We start from the raw sequence: 17,373 nt of genomic DNA, 5'->3' as shown, positions 1-17,373 counted from the left end.
TTTCTGGTAAGATTCCACATCGGTTGGGAAGGAGAATGAAACACGCTTTATAAAAATGTGAAAACCTCTCCCTAGTAGGAAATAGGTATAGAGAATGTGCCCTTTTTGCATGAGTTAATGGAAAATACAATCTTTGGGTTACGAGAATAGATAGGAATACATGAATAGTGGATACTTGTAAACACCAAATATTTCTGGTAAGATTCCACGTCGGTTGGGAAGGAGAACGAAAAATGCTTTATAAAAATGTGGAAACCTCTCCCTAGTAAGAGTAGGAAATAATGTGTTTCTTATTCTACTTGAAATATTGATTCTCCATCAATATTCAACAAATAATGGCATCTTGGAGTCACAAGGAAACCATCCAAAGGCAACCCAGCAAAGCAGTGTTCATATTGAGAACTGTACAACTCTGGAGTGTACATAATTGTAGGATTAACAAACTCACAAGTTGAGACAAGAAAAACAACATGATAAAGAAAAGCAACTCTAAGTTACACAAGTATAACGTTTGAAATAAATGATCACGAAAGGAGGAGAAAATGTTCAATATTTGTTCAAATGTTCTACTTTCCAGTAATTGCATCATTAGCTACTACATACAAGTGAGACCCAAGAAAACCAAGACACTCATGAATAGAAGAAGACCTTTAAATGGCTCAACAACTAACTCCCACTTGATTATACGGCCACATCCTATCCAGAAGTCAGCAGCAATCACATGCATCTGATCCATAACTCAAGTAAGAATATAGGGTTAGCCGCATTTCCGCAAGTGGGAAGTGCATTCCTGCGCTACAGAAATAGTGCTTGCTGTAAATGCCGAAGCAGAATAAAGTAGAAGATCAGTCGGCATCACCAAGGCCATCACTTCCATCTCCTCTCTTGGAAATAGGCGCGTAGTGAGAGCTTCCTTTCTTGGTCTGTGAAGCAATTTCAGCATTCTTCCTCAGTACAGCTCCAGGTGATGGGTATGGCCGCTGTTGAAAGAGAGGACCCTGCAATTCACCATGGACGAAGGGAAGCATTTATTATCCATTGGAAGTATTTCCACTGAATAAGAAAAAATAAAAAACTGAGGTCCAACACAATGAGCATTGGATTGAAGAACAAGAGAATAACGCATGTTCTAGCCAGTGTCTAGAGTTCATCACATAAGGGGTAGAGTCAACGCAATACATAAAACAGACTGAAACCAAGGATCACTGTGAAGAAAATGATTTATGATTGGCAGAAACAAAGAACCGAAAAATATTGGTGGCTGGAAAAACTCTCGGAAATGAACATGAAGAATGAACAGAGCAGTTTATGTTTTCAATTACTCTCTTCCATAAGATTAGTTACTTACCGTAGCAGTAGTATCTGCTGCTCGCGGTTGCACTCCTTTTAGACCCACAACCCTGAAAAGTAATCAAAACAAACCAAATTTATAAAAACTACTTTCACTTGCGGCTTTTTTGTTTGGGCATCTACTTTTTAGGGCCAAAATCTAAGTCAAGTTTCAAAATTTTTTTAAGAGAGTAGTTTTTAAAACTTGNATTTTTTTTTTTTTTTTTTTTGAAATTTACAAAAAATAAAAATCCAAAAGTCCATTTCATAATGATTTTGTCTTTTATTTTTTATTTTGACATGAGTTTTGATTTTTTGTAAAGTAAATAAAATGTAGTGTTTATAAATTTAGTTTTCACGAAAATAATAAAAAAAAGTTTAGATAATTATTTTATTTTTGTTGTTAATTTTTTAAAAATAAAAATTATGTTTGGTTTCTTTCGTCGAGGAATTCAAACATTTAAATTTGTTGAATTAAGTTTTAATATGAGAATAAAATAAAATTTTAATTTAAGAATTAGGAGAAAATAAATTTATGAATTATAAAATAGAATAATTCCAAGGGGGCCAAGCGAATTTAAACCCTTAATTTTTTTCCACTTTCTTTTTAAAACTTGATTTTTTTTTTTTTTTTTTTTTGAAATTTGGTTAAGAATCCAAACGTTTCCTTAGCAAGATGAAAACTACAATAAACAAATTATGAAAAGATAAAGTACAATTTTCAAAAGCCTAAAACTAAGTTGTGATCAAATGGGACCTAAATAATCAATTAGTATTAAACCCAAAAAGCTAAATTTTGAACACCTACCAGCCACCACGGGGAGCATCTGAATAGGAGCTAGGATCCATTGGATCCAATTCATCATCCTCACTGTGGGAACGCTTCCTACTTTCTCGCTTTCCACCTTTCCCTATTGGAGGTTTCCCTTTGGACCTGGAAACCCATATTCAATAGCTTAATAATTAATCCTCCCCCTATTTCTGGACAGAGTAATGCATCCCCTTCCCCAAAAAGAAATGTGGAAACTTTACATTACATAGACTATAACAAAGAAAAGAAAACAGGACACATAACGAGTATTATAAAGACCAACCACAATTTCATGTATGCGTAGATAATTGTGTCTGGATATCAAGTCATGAAATTATAATGATACTAGGATTAAGATCATTCCAACTGTTCTAATAATTAAAATTTAATGTTGTAGACTTCAGAAGGCAGTATAGAATCATAGCCAACCTGTGCCCTAAAATGTCTGCAACATACATCCATACAACACACCCAGAAAACCAAAACATGGTGAAACATGTTGAATGCGCCATAATAAATATATACTTTGTCCATTTAATGTCATACATAACAGACATTTTTTAGTGGGAAAAAGAGCTCGATTTATTGAGAAGTACTAGAGGAGAATGAAAACAAATCCCAATCAAATCAGCTCACAAGAAACTGCTTCAAGACAAATAAAATATAAAAGGTGAATAGTTAAGAAAGGTTCAGATAAGTATCACCAGGTATATGCCCTTTATCAAGCTTAGTTATCACTCATAAGTTGTTCCCACAGGCAAATCTCTCTTGCTTACCATGCCTTTTGTTTTATTGAAATAAAGAGTACAAGCTAGATTTAGAAGTTTGTTGTAGAGGCCATTGCTCTCTCCTCAGAGAGATTAGAGAGTAAAAATCATTTTCTACGCCAATTGAATTAGCTTCTATCAAGTGGCTATGCAGTGTCTTCAGAAACCTCATCCATAGACTTAGATCCTCCAAGTTCTCTAAAGAATCAAGAGGTGAGAACTATGTTCATGGATTAGGAAAAATTAAACCAAAGAGGTTGCATGGCCAAAGTTCCCATACTTGATGTGATAGGAAGAAAATATTGTGTAATGGTTCCACACGGATATGTAAACATTGTAAGAAAATCTTTCACAATTTACTACCTATGAGTATGTATGCTTACACAGTGGGTTCATCCCACATCAAATTTTTTATATTTTTGACAAGCTTGTTGCTGGTTATTTCTTATTTTGCAAAATGAAAGAAACAAAGGATTTTTCAAATAGTTGACCAAGTTAATATCAGCAGCAAGACAATCGTGTTGCCAGAACACTTAAACAAAATATCCAATGCCACGATTCTAGATCTTTAGTGATACAAACCCACAATGCTAGCGTACATCTTCAATATCTTAATTATTAGGTCAGTCCAACGTCCAACGCACCATGAAAAGGGAGAAAAAGAAAAGAGGATAAAACTAGTACAGAGAACAAAAAGTGCATTGAAGGATAAAGAGGCCACACAAGAACTGAGGAAAAATAAATTTTAAGATTAGGGATCATGAGGTCAAAGTTCTACCAAATATTAATACTGGAGAAAACTATTTAGATGCAGTTTGTTCAATACAATAGTTAGAACGAACAACTGTGATCAAGGTTATGAAGATTGAAGTTACTCTGTATGTCAATCATTACTCTCAACCCATAATTTTCAACATGGCTTTAGTTGATCTTAAAAATATGTCGCTCAAAGAAACTACTAGAAAATAACTTCTAGAAAACCATAACCCACAAATATTTTTAAAAAATTATGCTCAACTACTAAAGAACTTCAAATATTGCAAAATTAGTACTGTATGTCATATTAATATTATACAAAGAAACAGAATTAATACTTAAGCTAGTCTAAAGTGAGAAGACTGTTCCATTACCTATCTGAAGCAGATTTTTTAATGGAAGGATCAGAGTTATTCTTGATGTTCTCGGTCTTATGCTGATTATTAATATTGCTGGTTGGCAAGTACTGACACTGGGGAAGGCCGAGAGTTCTGAAAGTCAATGTAAATTTTTTTTAGTAAAACAATAGCAGCATATATCACGTAATCCATGAGAAGAACCAAGATATTTGTATGAATTTGTCAGAGGGTTTGGGCTGAAAACTGTAAGGTCATAGAAACATTTAAAACTGCAAATAAAATAATTGCATCTGCAGTACGCCACATCAATGGATATATTAATGTTAAGTAAAATTCTAAAGAGTAATACTATGGAATGATATACGAGATCAACATACCGTGTACAATGATTACAGTAACCCCAAGCTTGAACAAGGCCTAGTCCCCAACCTCCACATCCCATGCATTTATGTAGGTCAGACGGTTGATCCTGCCACTTCCCATTGGTTGAACTCGTAGAAACCCCACTGATGAATTTAGCCACCAAAACCAACACAAAGAAGAGCAAAGTGGGAGATTTTATCCACATAAAATTGCAGTAAAAAAACAGTTAGTGTGTGCCCAACTAGTTGATTGGCAGATTGTGTCTAATAAACATGTATCATGTATGAGAGGAAGTGTGAGGAGGGGGGAAGAAGATGTATTTAATGGATGAGTAAGATGTATATGTGGGCCCTTAGTCAGAATCTAAAAAGGGCGGATAAGTAGCATAAAATATAGCAGTGAGATGGAGATGGGGAATTCATAATACGTAGCTAACTATGGTCCATTTCCTTTCCATTAACTCAATGACTCTAAAAAGACAGTTTTTCATGGACAGAATGTAACAGCAGTCCTTCAAACGTTGACATCTATGATGATGTGGCTTCTCGATTTCTCATAGCCATTCCTTTTAGAGATTGATGAATCTCGGGATGGTGTGCAGGCTGTGCTTGTGTAAAACCAACGTCTAATTACCTATTCCAGTCCAGATTTACCACTAACACACCAACGTAAACCTGCTTATGAATATTGTAAAATAATGGAACACAAATATCGATTTACAAACAGCTTTAAACAAGAAAGAGGGCATTGGGATTCCCAAACAGCTTATTATTAGGGATTTGACTAAGGAATCCGTAAGGCAAAACAACAATACATTTTTTGTTGTCCCTAAAGCTTATATGAACCTCTTCTAATAGTAAAATTAGATCACTAAAGTGCATAATTTTATCATCCTTCAAATTTCTCCTCAATGTAATTTTCCAAGAATGGTTCAAATGATTCCGCAAATCAGAAATTAAGCTGTTTGGATTAGAAGTAACTCTGAAAATGGAAGGAAATCCGATTAAGGAACTTATGTAATAATCTGATCAGGGAAGAAGAAGCCATATTCCAAGAATGGTTCATGATTCGTGTTACCAGAGCCTAATTTGAAGGCAGAAGAATCTAAAGGACTCAATGCTAACTAATGCTCACCCAAGGACTCCTTGGACTGACAGCTCTTATGACTATAGAAGAACAGCCCTGCTTCAGATTTTCTTTAAACACCAACAATCGCCTTAGTAAGGATGTGTCTCAATATCTTTTTTGATCTAGTGTGTTCACTCATGCCCCATCTCTTTACTTTGAAGTTTCTTAATGAAAAGATCTTCATTTTTTTTAGCATAGATATATAGATATCTCATTTACCTTGCACAACAGTTGCAGTATCTTGAACCCTGCACGAGGGTCATTCCGCTTCCACATGTGACACATTTACTTTGCCCCGAAGTTTGGTCATTCCAAGACCCAGGAGCACCAACATTCGAGTGTGCCAAAGTTGCCTGATGAGATGCAGCAGGCGGCTCCCACTGGGTTACCTGGGTTCTCCTATTGTAGTAGTATTTATGGCCTGCAATCATATGAAAAGTTGTCAACAGGAACAAAACTGCAAACTATATTAATCATCAACTTTCTTCTGAGCATCTTTTTCATTGAAAGGAAAGCTACGAAGACATAACAGTAAAGGTAGAACATAAGCATCCTTCAATGTATAATTCCATTCTCAAGCCTTGCGAACTTTGTAGAGAAGATTCATGAGATGCCAAATAAACAAGTTTCCACACAATTCAAGCAGATTACTCAAGCCTTCAACGTCTAGACTCTCCCCATCAATAGCAAAAAAGGTTGGGATACAGGACAGGACTAAACATGAAGATTCTCTATGGTTTAGTTGTTAAGTGCTACCTCCAGTCTGATTTTGAGCAACCAGCAAAGAACAAAGGGCAGAATGAATCCAGGTGTCCAGCAACTCACAATTGGACAACTTTTTTTTTTTTTCTCTTTTTTAATGGGAAGATGTATCCAATGGTTAGAAGCTTTAAAATGCAAACCAGGAAGTGGATGGTCGTAACTAGGCCTCAGAAAGAATGCCAAACAAGAAACTTGGAACTTAACCTTTAAAGATATATCATTCTTATTTTTAGGGGAAATCAGAAATTTAAACATGCATCGAGAAAAAGTATGGTAAAGCTGAAACGACAAGGATTATGGTGTCGGAATCCTCCAGATAATGCATAAGTATATCAAATTAATAAATACATTAAATCTCTCACCAACCTGTTATTTGATCGACTGCCTCCATCCAATCTTCTGGAAGGGATACAGCTGATGAAAGTTGCAAACCAAAAGAAGATTCAGTGGGCCTTTCCCATTGACTCTTCCCAGTGCTTTCATTATAGTAATATGAAGCACCACTGCCAGGGTCTTTAGCCTCCACCTATGCAGTAGAAACACACAAGTTTATAAAAAAGGAGGCCTGAGGACATACTTCCAAAAAAATGTATCCCAACACATCTTCATATTTTACTGAAACTGTTTGGAAATAAAAAGAATTCTCTCTTTTAGACCAGTCAATATTCCCAATCACACTTTTTTTTTTCTTTGGTAACTTATACTTTTGGTCCCTGGGATACTAAACGTCTGTTATTCAAACAGATTTTAAGGCTAACACTTCTGATTCTTGATTTTTAAATTTAGTTTGTATTTGTTCCTTGAAATTTCGAACAATGTTTACTCCGAGGTTTGAGAATTTGACTTTTAACTAGTCCTGAGGTTTAAAATAGGTTCCTAAATAAACTTTGTTAAAACTGTCTTCTATTTTTTATTTTCTTTACATGGGCATTTAAACAAATTTCAATTACCAGGCGTCAATTAGAAAGAAAATTTAGATGTCGAAAACTAAACATGTCACTTTTGAAATCTCAAAGACCAAATAGAAACTAAATTCAAATCTCAAGAACTAAAAGTATTAGCTTCAAAATTCTCGGATCAAACAGAAATTACGTTCAAAATTTAGGGACCAAAAAGTGTATTTTACTCTTAATCATAAAAAAAGCATAAATTACAATATTCCCATCCAGTTGATGGTTTACCAACAACCATATATGAAACAAACAAATTAAAAGAAAATAAAAATCTAAAGTCCCTATTACAGTAATGGCCGCCTCAACCCCATAACAAGGTCCCCTAGACGCTAGGTATACTCACTCACATATGGGAAACTGACCTTCCGTAATTATTCTGTCAAAACTCATTCACTTCACAAACTCAACTGTTTTAGCAAACACCACATAATGATAGTTGATATTAAATAATATTATTTCTGAAACTAAAGTGCTACGTTGACTAAAACATCAAACACACTATTCTTTAGTCCACACCCGCCAAGGGCCCAAACACATTAAAAAAAAAAAAAAATTGTATCAAGCTCACCCGAAGATTCGAACAAATGACATCAGAGACCAGGTACCCGACGACACCACCCCTTGGGATCATATGCACTAATACTATGATTATTGTTCATATGAAACAAAGGCTGGTAATATTTAAATGTATGATATATTATAACAAAGTAAATTTAGTATATTTATTGATCAAGTACATCATAGGGAAAAATGGTTAAACTAACATTACTCTATGGAATAAATAGTCAAGCATGTTACATTCTTACTCGTTGGAAATATTTTGTTAAAATACATCCAATTCAAATTCAGTCACGAAACACAACATCAAAGAAAAGCAACCTAACTTACAAGATGGAATAGGCAATACTAGCATAAGTTGGATAGTGAAAGAGAACACAGCATAGAATTGGTAAGGAAATTGCAAACAGTACACACCCATCCATGAGGCAACTTTTCTCCTTGCAACATTTGATTTGAAATAGCATCAGCATTTGCCTGTAATTAAGGTTCGGTTATTGTTCTGATAACTGATTGAGAGAAGCAATTGAATAAAGAGTATGCGAGGGAAAATTGAACTATAATTGCTATCAGGAGGCCACAAATTCAAATCTCAATCATGATACAAAATACTATTTATGAATCTGAACGAAATTTAGGTGCATAAGCTTTTCTTTAGAAATCTGCTTTTTAAAGATAAGAAAGGAGAAAATTGAAGTATTTATTTACTCAGCAGGGAGAACAGGTAAATATCGGTTTTACCAGGTCAGATTGGTCTGTGGCTAAATAATAAGACTAAGACGCAGCTGCCAAGGCTTGTTTTAGGAATTTTGGCATATCATTTCTTTTAATGAATAACCAAGCTTTCATTGAGAAAAAAAAAAAAAAAAAAAGAATACAAAGGCATATCAATTCTTACAGAATTGCTATGTTTTGCATCTTCTTTAAGAATACCCCTAGCTTTTAGCTTCTGCTTGAGGTACTCGGGCAATTCTTTGGCAGAAGAACTCTGTTTGGTTTCCCTAACCTGTCCCTGGATTTTCTGGTCAATCGTATTATTTCCTGAAAGCATGACTACAATGAAATGAACCAATTTGGAGGTCAACATCGAAGTCAAGCATAAAGATAAGGTTTTTACCGTGGGTAACAATTCCAGGCTTTGAAGCCCCATAGAAAGCACATCCACCAGGTACGCCATAACCATTTCCAATTTCCAAGTTCCCTGCATGAGAACAAGATGTCATTCTCCTTGAAAGGGAAAAAGAAGATTATATGTTTGAGTTTGTAGGCTTCTCCAATATGGAATAATAATGTATCACAGTATCAGTCAAAGAAGAATAGTCACATATCTACTGATATTATTAATTATTTCAAACTGGTCTCTAAACTACGAACAAAAAGTTTATATGAAAGGCCAGAAAATATTTTGTTTTACATATAAGAAAATTTCATTGATGTGAATGAAATTACAAAGTTCAAAATAGGTCTCCAGCTGGCATTTATAGCAGTAAAAGTATAATTATAATTACAAGGGAGTTACACAAGAATAAGGCTGCAAACCACAAAAACAAAAGGGAAAAAGGAAAAACAAGTGAAATTCCCAGTTTGCAATAAACAATATCATGGAAATATTTTGAACAAGAGAAGTTAAAAAAAGAGTACGAATTCGAGCATACAATATTTCAATCATTTTCCATCTGTATCCATCTGTCCTAAAAACGTTTCATGTCACAGTTGAGGCAACTCTCTCCCATGATTGCAAAAGCAAGTGGGTTGCAAAGAAATGATTTAACTTAACCTAAATAGTATGGGGTTGAGTTTTTTTTTTTTTTTTCTCTTTTCTTTTTTTTTTAAAGAAAGATTTAACTCAATCCCAACAAATTAGGAAGGGACGTTTGGTTTTTTTGGATTGTTGGGTTAGTTGAATACTATAATAATAACCTTAATATAATGGCCATCACATCCCAAAATCAGAAGTTTGCTTCCGTTTGTGCTCACTGTTGGCAAGGCTCTGCACTCTATTCAGTCAGAATCCGGTTTGAGGTGGTTCTTGTTTACATGCACGTAGGTGATCTAAGTTCCTATGAAATGAAAGTGCAAAAAACTTGCTCGACGAGTAGTTGAGAGTAGCGCACTGCAGGGCTTGCACAACAAGAGGGCTTCCTCCTTTTCACAGGGAGGATCAAGAACCATCTTTTCTTCCTTTGTTTTTTGTTTTTTTTTAATATAAGAAACATATCATTATCAAGAGAGAAATTAGAAAAGCAGGGGGAGAAGAGATATCCCCATACACCAAAGGGTTACAAAAAGGATGCCCAATTGGTGTAAATATGAGCTAGTTTATGATTACACACACGCACGCACAAAAAAAAAAAAAAAAAGAAAAGAAAAAAGAACTAGAAGACCAAGAAGAAGCAAAAGGAGTAACCAAATCCCAAAAATCCCGGTAGTTTCTTGACCTGAAAATTTTTAGAATTTCTGAATTAGCCATTGTAATTCTGCCCCCTCTTGAAAAAGCAAATCTTCCTTTGTTCTTATGCACAGAACTGTCGGCATCTTCTATAACCAAATATAAATCCAATACATTTCATTTTTTAATAACGAACTGAACTTTCATTGAGAAAGAAAGAAAGAATACAAGGACATCCAAAAAAACAACCCCACAAAATGGAGGTCCTACTAAAGAAAGGGATTCTAGCGAGCACATTGAGACCTAACATAAAATTACAATACAATTTGGTTTAAGAAATTCAAAAACAGTATATTTTTAAAATTTGTTATTTAAGTATTTATCCAATAGCCAACCCAAGCCCATCCAAATTTTGATTGAATAAGCCAGGTCCACAAGCAAGAACCTCAATTAGGCTATTGGAGGCTCGCATTACTTTTCTTAGTCGGACCAACCTGACTTGGCCCAATGATGAGGATTACAAGGAGGTAAAGGGTAAATCTCAAAGTGGCTACCTACCTAAGATTAAAAAAAAGATCCTTTGTGTTTCTCAACAACTGTATTTTGTAAGTTGTAGTGTCCCACAATCTGTCACGTGAGAATAGTGTATACTCATCATCCGACTCAAATATTCACATTATAAAAGGAAATCCCTTCCTTGCATATGCCTAAGCACTTCCATACATCAATATCCCTAAAAATGTGCAATCATGCATATAACACTTCTCATTCAACAATGGATATCTTTACCTAAATGTACTTAAAGAATCTAATATTATTATTATTATTTTATAAAAGGGATATAATATACCTGATGTTTACAAAATTGCTTCCCAATTAACAATGAGGGAGATAGAACTATAGGAAGTAAAAATATTAGACAGTTTACCCAAAGATATGGCTTGGTAAACAACATTGTCAAAGAGTTTTGTATAAGTTTGTGCCTTTTCCGCAAATATTCTTTGATTTCTTTCTTTCTATAGGTTCCAAAAGAAAACCATGATGAGGTTTTTCCATAGTATGGCTTTTGCATACTTGAAGGGGTGGTACGTCAAGCCCATGTCCAATAGATCCTTTACCTCTCTAGAAAATGTGAGATGTCATCCGAATATATTAAGAATCCTTGTCCATAAATTTTGAGCGTATGTGCATTACATAAATAAGTGACTTTGTGATTCGTTTCCTTTCCTGNTTTTTTTTTTTTTTTTTTTTTTTTTTTTTTTTGAAGATTTTCACTCGTGTTAATGGCTTTATGCGCTATTTCCCAAATGAGGAACTTCACCGTTTTAGGTGATGTCCTTTCCATATTGTCTTTGCTAATGTGGGATTTATTGCTTCTACTTTTTCACCGATGTTCATCATCAAGGATTTTGTAGAGAATACCCAGTCAGTGCTGGGGAGCCAAGTCAATAAGTTTGCTTCATTTGACAATACCACTGGGGTTAAGGCTTAATTTGGCCCATTCTGTATTACCTAATATTGAGCAACAACAAGAGCAAGTGAAGGGAAAAGTTCAATATAAAGATTACAAAGTACCAACCTTCTTCAGGAAGATTCAACTTTCCCCTTTTCATCGCCATTTCTGCACGATGTTCAGTAGTAATCTTCAAAAGATGCTCCTGAAGTAACATTAATGAAGGAAAAATACATCAAAGCTACAAAATATGATAATGAATAATAAGCCTTTGTGTGTATAACAGGTCATGCATTATCAACACGAATGAAAGAGTCCAAAGAACATATCCATGGCTCTCACAATTCTTCGAGAAGTATTTTACATACATAATCGGGAGTTGGAGCTTAGGCACCCGCACCTGCCCCAAGGACCGGACCCACCATATGACATCGAAGGTTTTTGGTATTGAACTCACTCAAAGGTTCAAACTTGGAACCTCTAAGCCAGTATGAGCAAGAGAACCCAAGAACTTACCAACAGGACTAATGCATTAATGCTTAAGAAGTTTATTGGTTAGACTAATGCTTAAAAAGTAAATAATCAGTCTTACTTAAGAGTATCCTATTGTTCTCGCATTGTAATACACCATCCTAGTCCACCTTTTTGTACATTCATAGACTCAATACAAAGACAACTGTTTCTCAAGAGAGCAAATAAATAGGGACCATGGTGGCAGTGATGACATACAGCTAACTCTGTTGAAGGTGTAGCTATCCAACATTCTAAAGAAAATTTAGGAATGAAAGTTGTATGAAGGTAGAAAATTACATACTTTAAGAGTACTTGGGTCATAACGTTCTGAAAAGATATCTGATCTCTCCTCTGGAAGTCCATCTGCACCCACGGAGTCTCTGGGAAGAGAAAATATATTTAGTTTCGATTATTAATTTTGAACTGTAATACCTCAAAAACAAATGAAGAACCATCACCTTTGGCTACGAATAATATTTTGGGTAGCAAGTTCCTGTTAGGGAAAAAACTAATTAAAGCATTTGAAAAACTAAAATGATTTATTTAGATAGATAAGAAAGTGTCCGGAATATGAATAAAATTACAAGAGGAGAGCTAAAGAAATCTAAAGAAGAATTAAAATAAATATAAAATCCTCTCCAATTCATATGTAAGGGAAACTTCAGGCACCATGAGGAAGCTGAAAGAGAACCAATATCCCACATTTTTGTGGTGCAGGTTCCTCTTTGTATTGAATACTCTTCTCTCCCTCAATGAAATCTACCCATTAAAAAGCATAGACATGGACATGGAAAACATATACAACATGACACGAATACAGAAACATGTCAATTCTAAAAAATTAGGACAACATGTTGAAGATACATTTTTCAAAAGAATATATATGTACTTCAAAATAGATTGAAAATGTATATTTAATATGAAAAAAAAAAAAAAAAAAAAACAATTATGTTAGGGTTGGATGGACCTCTTCTGACAACTTTTTTTTTTTTTTTTTTTTTGTCTAAAACAATTTCATTGATGGTATAAAAATTACAAAAGCAGGGAGACCCCACAACGGAGTTACAAAGGAGTGTGGTAAAGCTATAGTGGTGAAATAAGGGAGAACATTACACCAATTCACAACCGTATTAACTATAGCATAAAAAAATCTATAAAAGAAAGCTCTTTCTCAAGATCTTCTATTTCTTTTTGGCCACAAATTCCAGAAGAAGGCTCTTATATAATTCTCCCAAATCGTCCTTTTTCTCCTTTTTGAAGGGATGCCCACCAAGGGTGTAAGCGAGGAGGACATGGGGATCTTCCGAAATGTCCGCATACCAGTTAAATGAAGAGAGGACATAGTTCCAAAGGTCTTCGCAAATTTACATGAGACCAAGAGGTGACTTTGAGATTCTGATTTCTGTTTGCGTATAAAGCACCATTGTGGAGACAAACCCATCTCAGGCAGTCTTCTCTTTAACTTTTCAAGAGTATATTAATAGCTTTGTGAGATAGCTCCCATGGGAAAAATGATATTTTTTGGATAGTGTCCTTTCCTAATCGAATCATAAAGAGGAAATTCAGTTTCTGTATTGGAGGGGGCTATATCACGCAAGAGAGAGCTGTTGGAAACTATGTCTCTAGGTTCCAAATTCCTAAATCAGAACTGTGAGATAAGGAAACAGTGGACAGGCAGTGTAAGAAGGCCCCAAATTCGTCAATTTCTGTCTCTGGTTTCATCTCAATCTCAAGTTTCAAAAACCAAACTCTGTGTTCCAGAAATCCTTGATAACCCCATCTTTACTGAGAGAAAAATAAAAAATCAAGGGAAATTTTCTTGCAAGAGTCATTTCCAATTCATATGTCCTGCAAGAAGGGAATATTTTCCCCATCACATAGTGTAGGATAATCTATCGTGAATCAGATAGAAATGTTTCATAATGGCTTTTTTTCAATGGACCCTTGGCTCTTCCAAGGAGTTGCTGCCCGATTTTTTGTTGAGAAGGTTAGTCCCATATTTTGTATCAATGACCTTCCTCTAAAGAGCTGTTTTCTCACATTGTAACACCAAATCCATTTTGCAATGAGGGCTCCATTTCGATCTTTCAATTTGTGTAAACCAAGCTCTCCTTTCTCCAAGGGGTGAAGGAGATTATCCCATTTGACAAGATGAAGACCCTTGCCATCATTGTTACCTTTCCAGAGGAAATTTATGGGCAATTGATCCATAATGTTACTCACTTTGGTTGGCATTCTATAGATGGCCATATAATAAGTTGGACGGAAGATTGGCAAGAGTTGCAGTCTTCCACCCTTTGAGATATGATTGTTTTTCCATGAGAGGAACTTTCTTTCCACCTAACATCAAGCCATGATGCTACGTCAAATAGCTGCACAATGTTGAAAAAACTATCAAGCACTTGTTCTTTAGATGAGAACAACATAATGTAATCGGCTAACTATAGGTGATGCATGCATATCTAGGGAACTTCTTCCCATAGAAAAACCTTGAATGACTTTTCTATTTGAAGCATGAACCATAAGACGACTAAAGCAATCCACAACCAAAATAAAGAGGAAGGGGGAGAGGGGGCCACCTTGATGGAGGCCTCCAGTAGCCAGGATCTTTCCTCTCAAACGGCTGTTAATGATGATTGAAAAATTAGGAGAGGATAACAACCCCAAATCCATTTCCTCCACGTTGGACCAAAGCCATTACCCACAAAAATTTCTTCAAGAACATCCCAAATTCACCTTATAAAAGGCTTTTTCAATTTCCAGTTTTATGATCAGCCCTTGCTTCTTTTTTCATTTCCAATCATCAATGAGCTCATTGGCTATTAAACAGACATCAAGTATTTGTCTACTAGCCACAAAAGCTGATTGTTGTTCAGTGATAGTATAAGGAAGTGCCTTCTTAAGCCTTTAAGAGAGAATCCTAGCAATGATCTTGTACATACATGATATGCGGGTAATTGGGTGGTAGTCTCCCACATTTCTAGCATCCAATTTCTTTGGAATGAGGAAAATATAGGTCTTGCTGAAGCTAGCATTGATGATACAATTCTTGAAAATCTTGGAGTACTCATTATTTCAGGTTAAAGGGCGTTCCAAGACTTATGGAATTCAACGGTAAAACCATCCAGCCCCATTTTGTTCGTCCCCACAGGCTAACAAATTTCTGCTCTATATAAAAGCTTTTTCAAGATATTTAGCTTTTTGGGGAGAGATTGGATACCAATTGAAGTTAGTTGGCAGGAACCTAAATCCATTTTTTTTAGGGTTTTTTTTTCCTTTTTTCTTTTTAACAAGAAAAGCATCTCATTGATATAATGAAAAGCAAAAAATGTTCAAAGGTTACAAACTCCCAGAGGGGATAAGAATAAAAGAAAGAAAATACAAAATCAAGAACTAAGAAACGACTACAATCTTCTTCCTCGTGAACATTAATGAAACCCAAACAAGCTAAGATTAAAGTTATCATGAAATAAAAGAAATTTTGGAGTAACCATAAATGCCAATAAAAAACTAGAGCACATGTTGGACGAAAAAAGGCTTCTTCCAAGAAAACCTTTTGAAATTTGAACCAACAATACAAATGATGACTTAAGCGATCCAACATCTTAATGAGAAAGAACAATAAAAGCCTCAAGATTCTTCTAAGAAAATTATATCAAATAGAGACTAAAAAACCTTCTTCCAAGAACCCTTTAAAATTCGAACCCAACGAAATAAATGTTGACTTCAACTAATCAACGCGTTGATGAAACAGATTCGTTATCTTCAGAAGAAGCTGCTTCCATATTGCTTTTGGACGAAGACGCAACATTTCATTCCTCCATCCCCCACAGAAGTTCTGAACTTTTTTATTATTATTATTGAACTACCATTTTGGTCACTACAATCCGGTACACATATTCTAATTTAATTCACGTTATTTGCAACGTCCAAATGTATTCTATCTACTCTAGCAAACCATAAAATTAGTCCCCATCAGAAGGAAGGTGATGAGGGGGAAGCGCCATCGAAAATAGGAGGAACAAAATTGTAAAAGAAGATTAACTAAAACATCTATAAAAAATGAAACATAACATGAGGGCTATGCAGAAAGCAAAAAGAGTCAGGCTGAATGGGGATAGCAATGGAAGAGAGCGCCGTCATAGTATTCAGAACTCTGACAACATTTACAGGAATTTGAAAAACTGAAATATATTAAACGTGCATACCTGTTCCCTCAACACAGCATCCCGAACAGCATTGTCAATGTCTCTGGTATCGACAACATGTGACCCGAATTTGCTAGAAGACGAGACAGCAATATTAAACACACCAGCATGGGGAACAATGTTCTGATCATTTCCAAAACTTGGGGTTTTCTCTTGATCAGAATAGATTACTACAGAACTATGAACTTCTCCCGGTTGACAAGGAGAAATTTGGTTGCCAAACTTTTCAAGTTCTTGCACTTCATTTTGGGCATAAGATTGAGATTGAGCAGAACCTGATTCCTTGAGAGAGCTATCTTCAACACTAGAACCAATTGTAGTTTTGGACGAATCTCCTGAATCTGCAATTGCTGCAGTAGAAGTCGGCATCCCTGGAAGGGCTTGGATCTTGAAAGTTTTGCTGTACTTCACAAGCTGCTTGTGGGAATTTAGAGGCAGATTTGAGTACGGCGGATTGCTGATGCGGAAGGACGGTACGCGCGAATTGAAAGGATATATTAGAGCGCCGAATTGGAAAACCTGGTTGTATTTCTTGGCGGTTCTCAAAAAACTGTCCGGAAATTGACCTCTCCACAGAATCTAAGCTTTGAACAAAAAAAAATTAAAATATTTAAACCTAAAATTAGGCTAAATTAATAAAAATAAAATACATTTTAATTTTTTAAAAACTTTAAATATATATATATATGTATAATACTTGTTTTAAAAATTATTCTAAATTTCAAAAAGTTTTATTAGGTTTAAAAAAATATATATTAAATTTTAAATGAAACATTAACATTTATAATATTTATAAATAAATAAAAAAATCTAGAAAATACTTGTGATTTATCTACTGGATCATGTCTAAATTTTTATTTTTTTAATTCAAGGATATTAATATTTTTTAAATCTTGACAACATCTTATAGATAAAAAAAAAATTAATAAAAACATAAATTAAAAAGGTAAAAACAAGTTGTTTAAACCGTAACTCATTTTTTAGTTTTAAAAAAGTTAAAAATAATTTTTTAATTTTTAAAAAA

General features: G+C 34.7%; 1 protein-coding gene across 1 annotated transcript; it reads right to left on the bottom strand.

Moving 5' to 3' along the window:
• Nucleotides 1-356: 356 nt before the first annotated feature.
• On the bottom strand, nucleotides 357-16,914 carry LOC111482260. Its single transcript, XM_023127964.1, has 14 exons — nucleotides 16,350-16,914; nucleotides 12,600-12,634; nucleotides 12,443-12,521; nucleotides 11,755-11,833; nucleotides 8,904-8,987; nucleotides 8,685-8,827; nucleotides 8,204-8,263; nucleotides 6,642-6,801; nucleotides 5,733-5,934; nucleotides 4,400-4,528; nucleotides 4,038-4,154; nucleotides 2,138-2,263; nucleotides 1,349-1,400; nucleotides 357-998 (listed from the first exon to the last, which is right to left on the bottom strand). The coding sequence occupies exons 1-14, from the start codon at nucleotides 16,716-16,718 to the stop codon at nucleotides 846-848; spliced, it is 1,788 nt and encodes a 595-aa protein (XP_022983732.1). The 5' UTR covers nucleotides 16,719-16,914; the 3' UTR covers nucleotides 357-845.
• Between the last annotated feature and the right edge of the window lie 459 nt (nucleotides 16,915-17,373).

This window comes from Cucurbita maxima, unplaced genomic scaffold (assembly GCF_002738345.1).
Source record: "Cucurbita maxima cultivar Rimu unplaced genomic scaffold, Cmax_1.0 Cma_Scf00007, whole genome shotgun sequence".
Taxonomy (NCBI): domain Eukaryota; kingdom Viridiplantae; phylum Streptophyta; class Magnoliopsida; order Cucurbitales; family Cucurbitaceae; genus Cucurbita; species Cucurbita maxima.
This window is presented reverse-complemented; position numbering and strand designations above follow the sequence as displayed.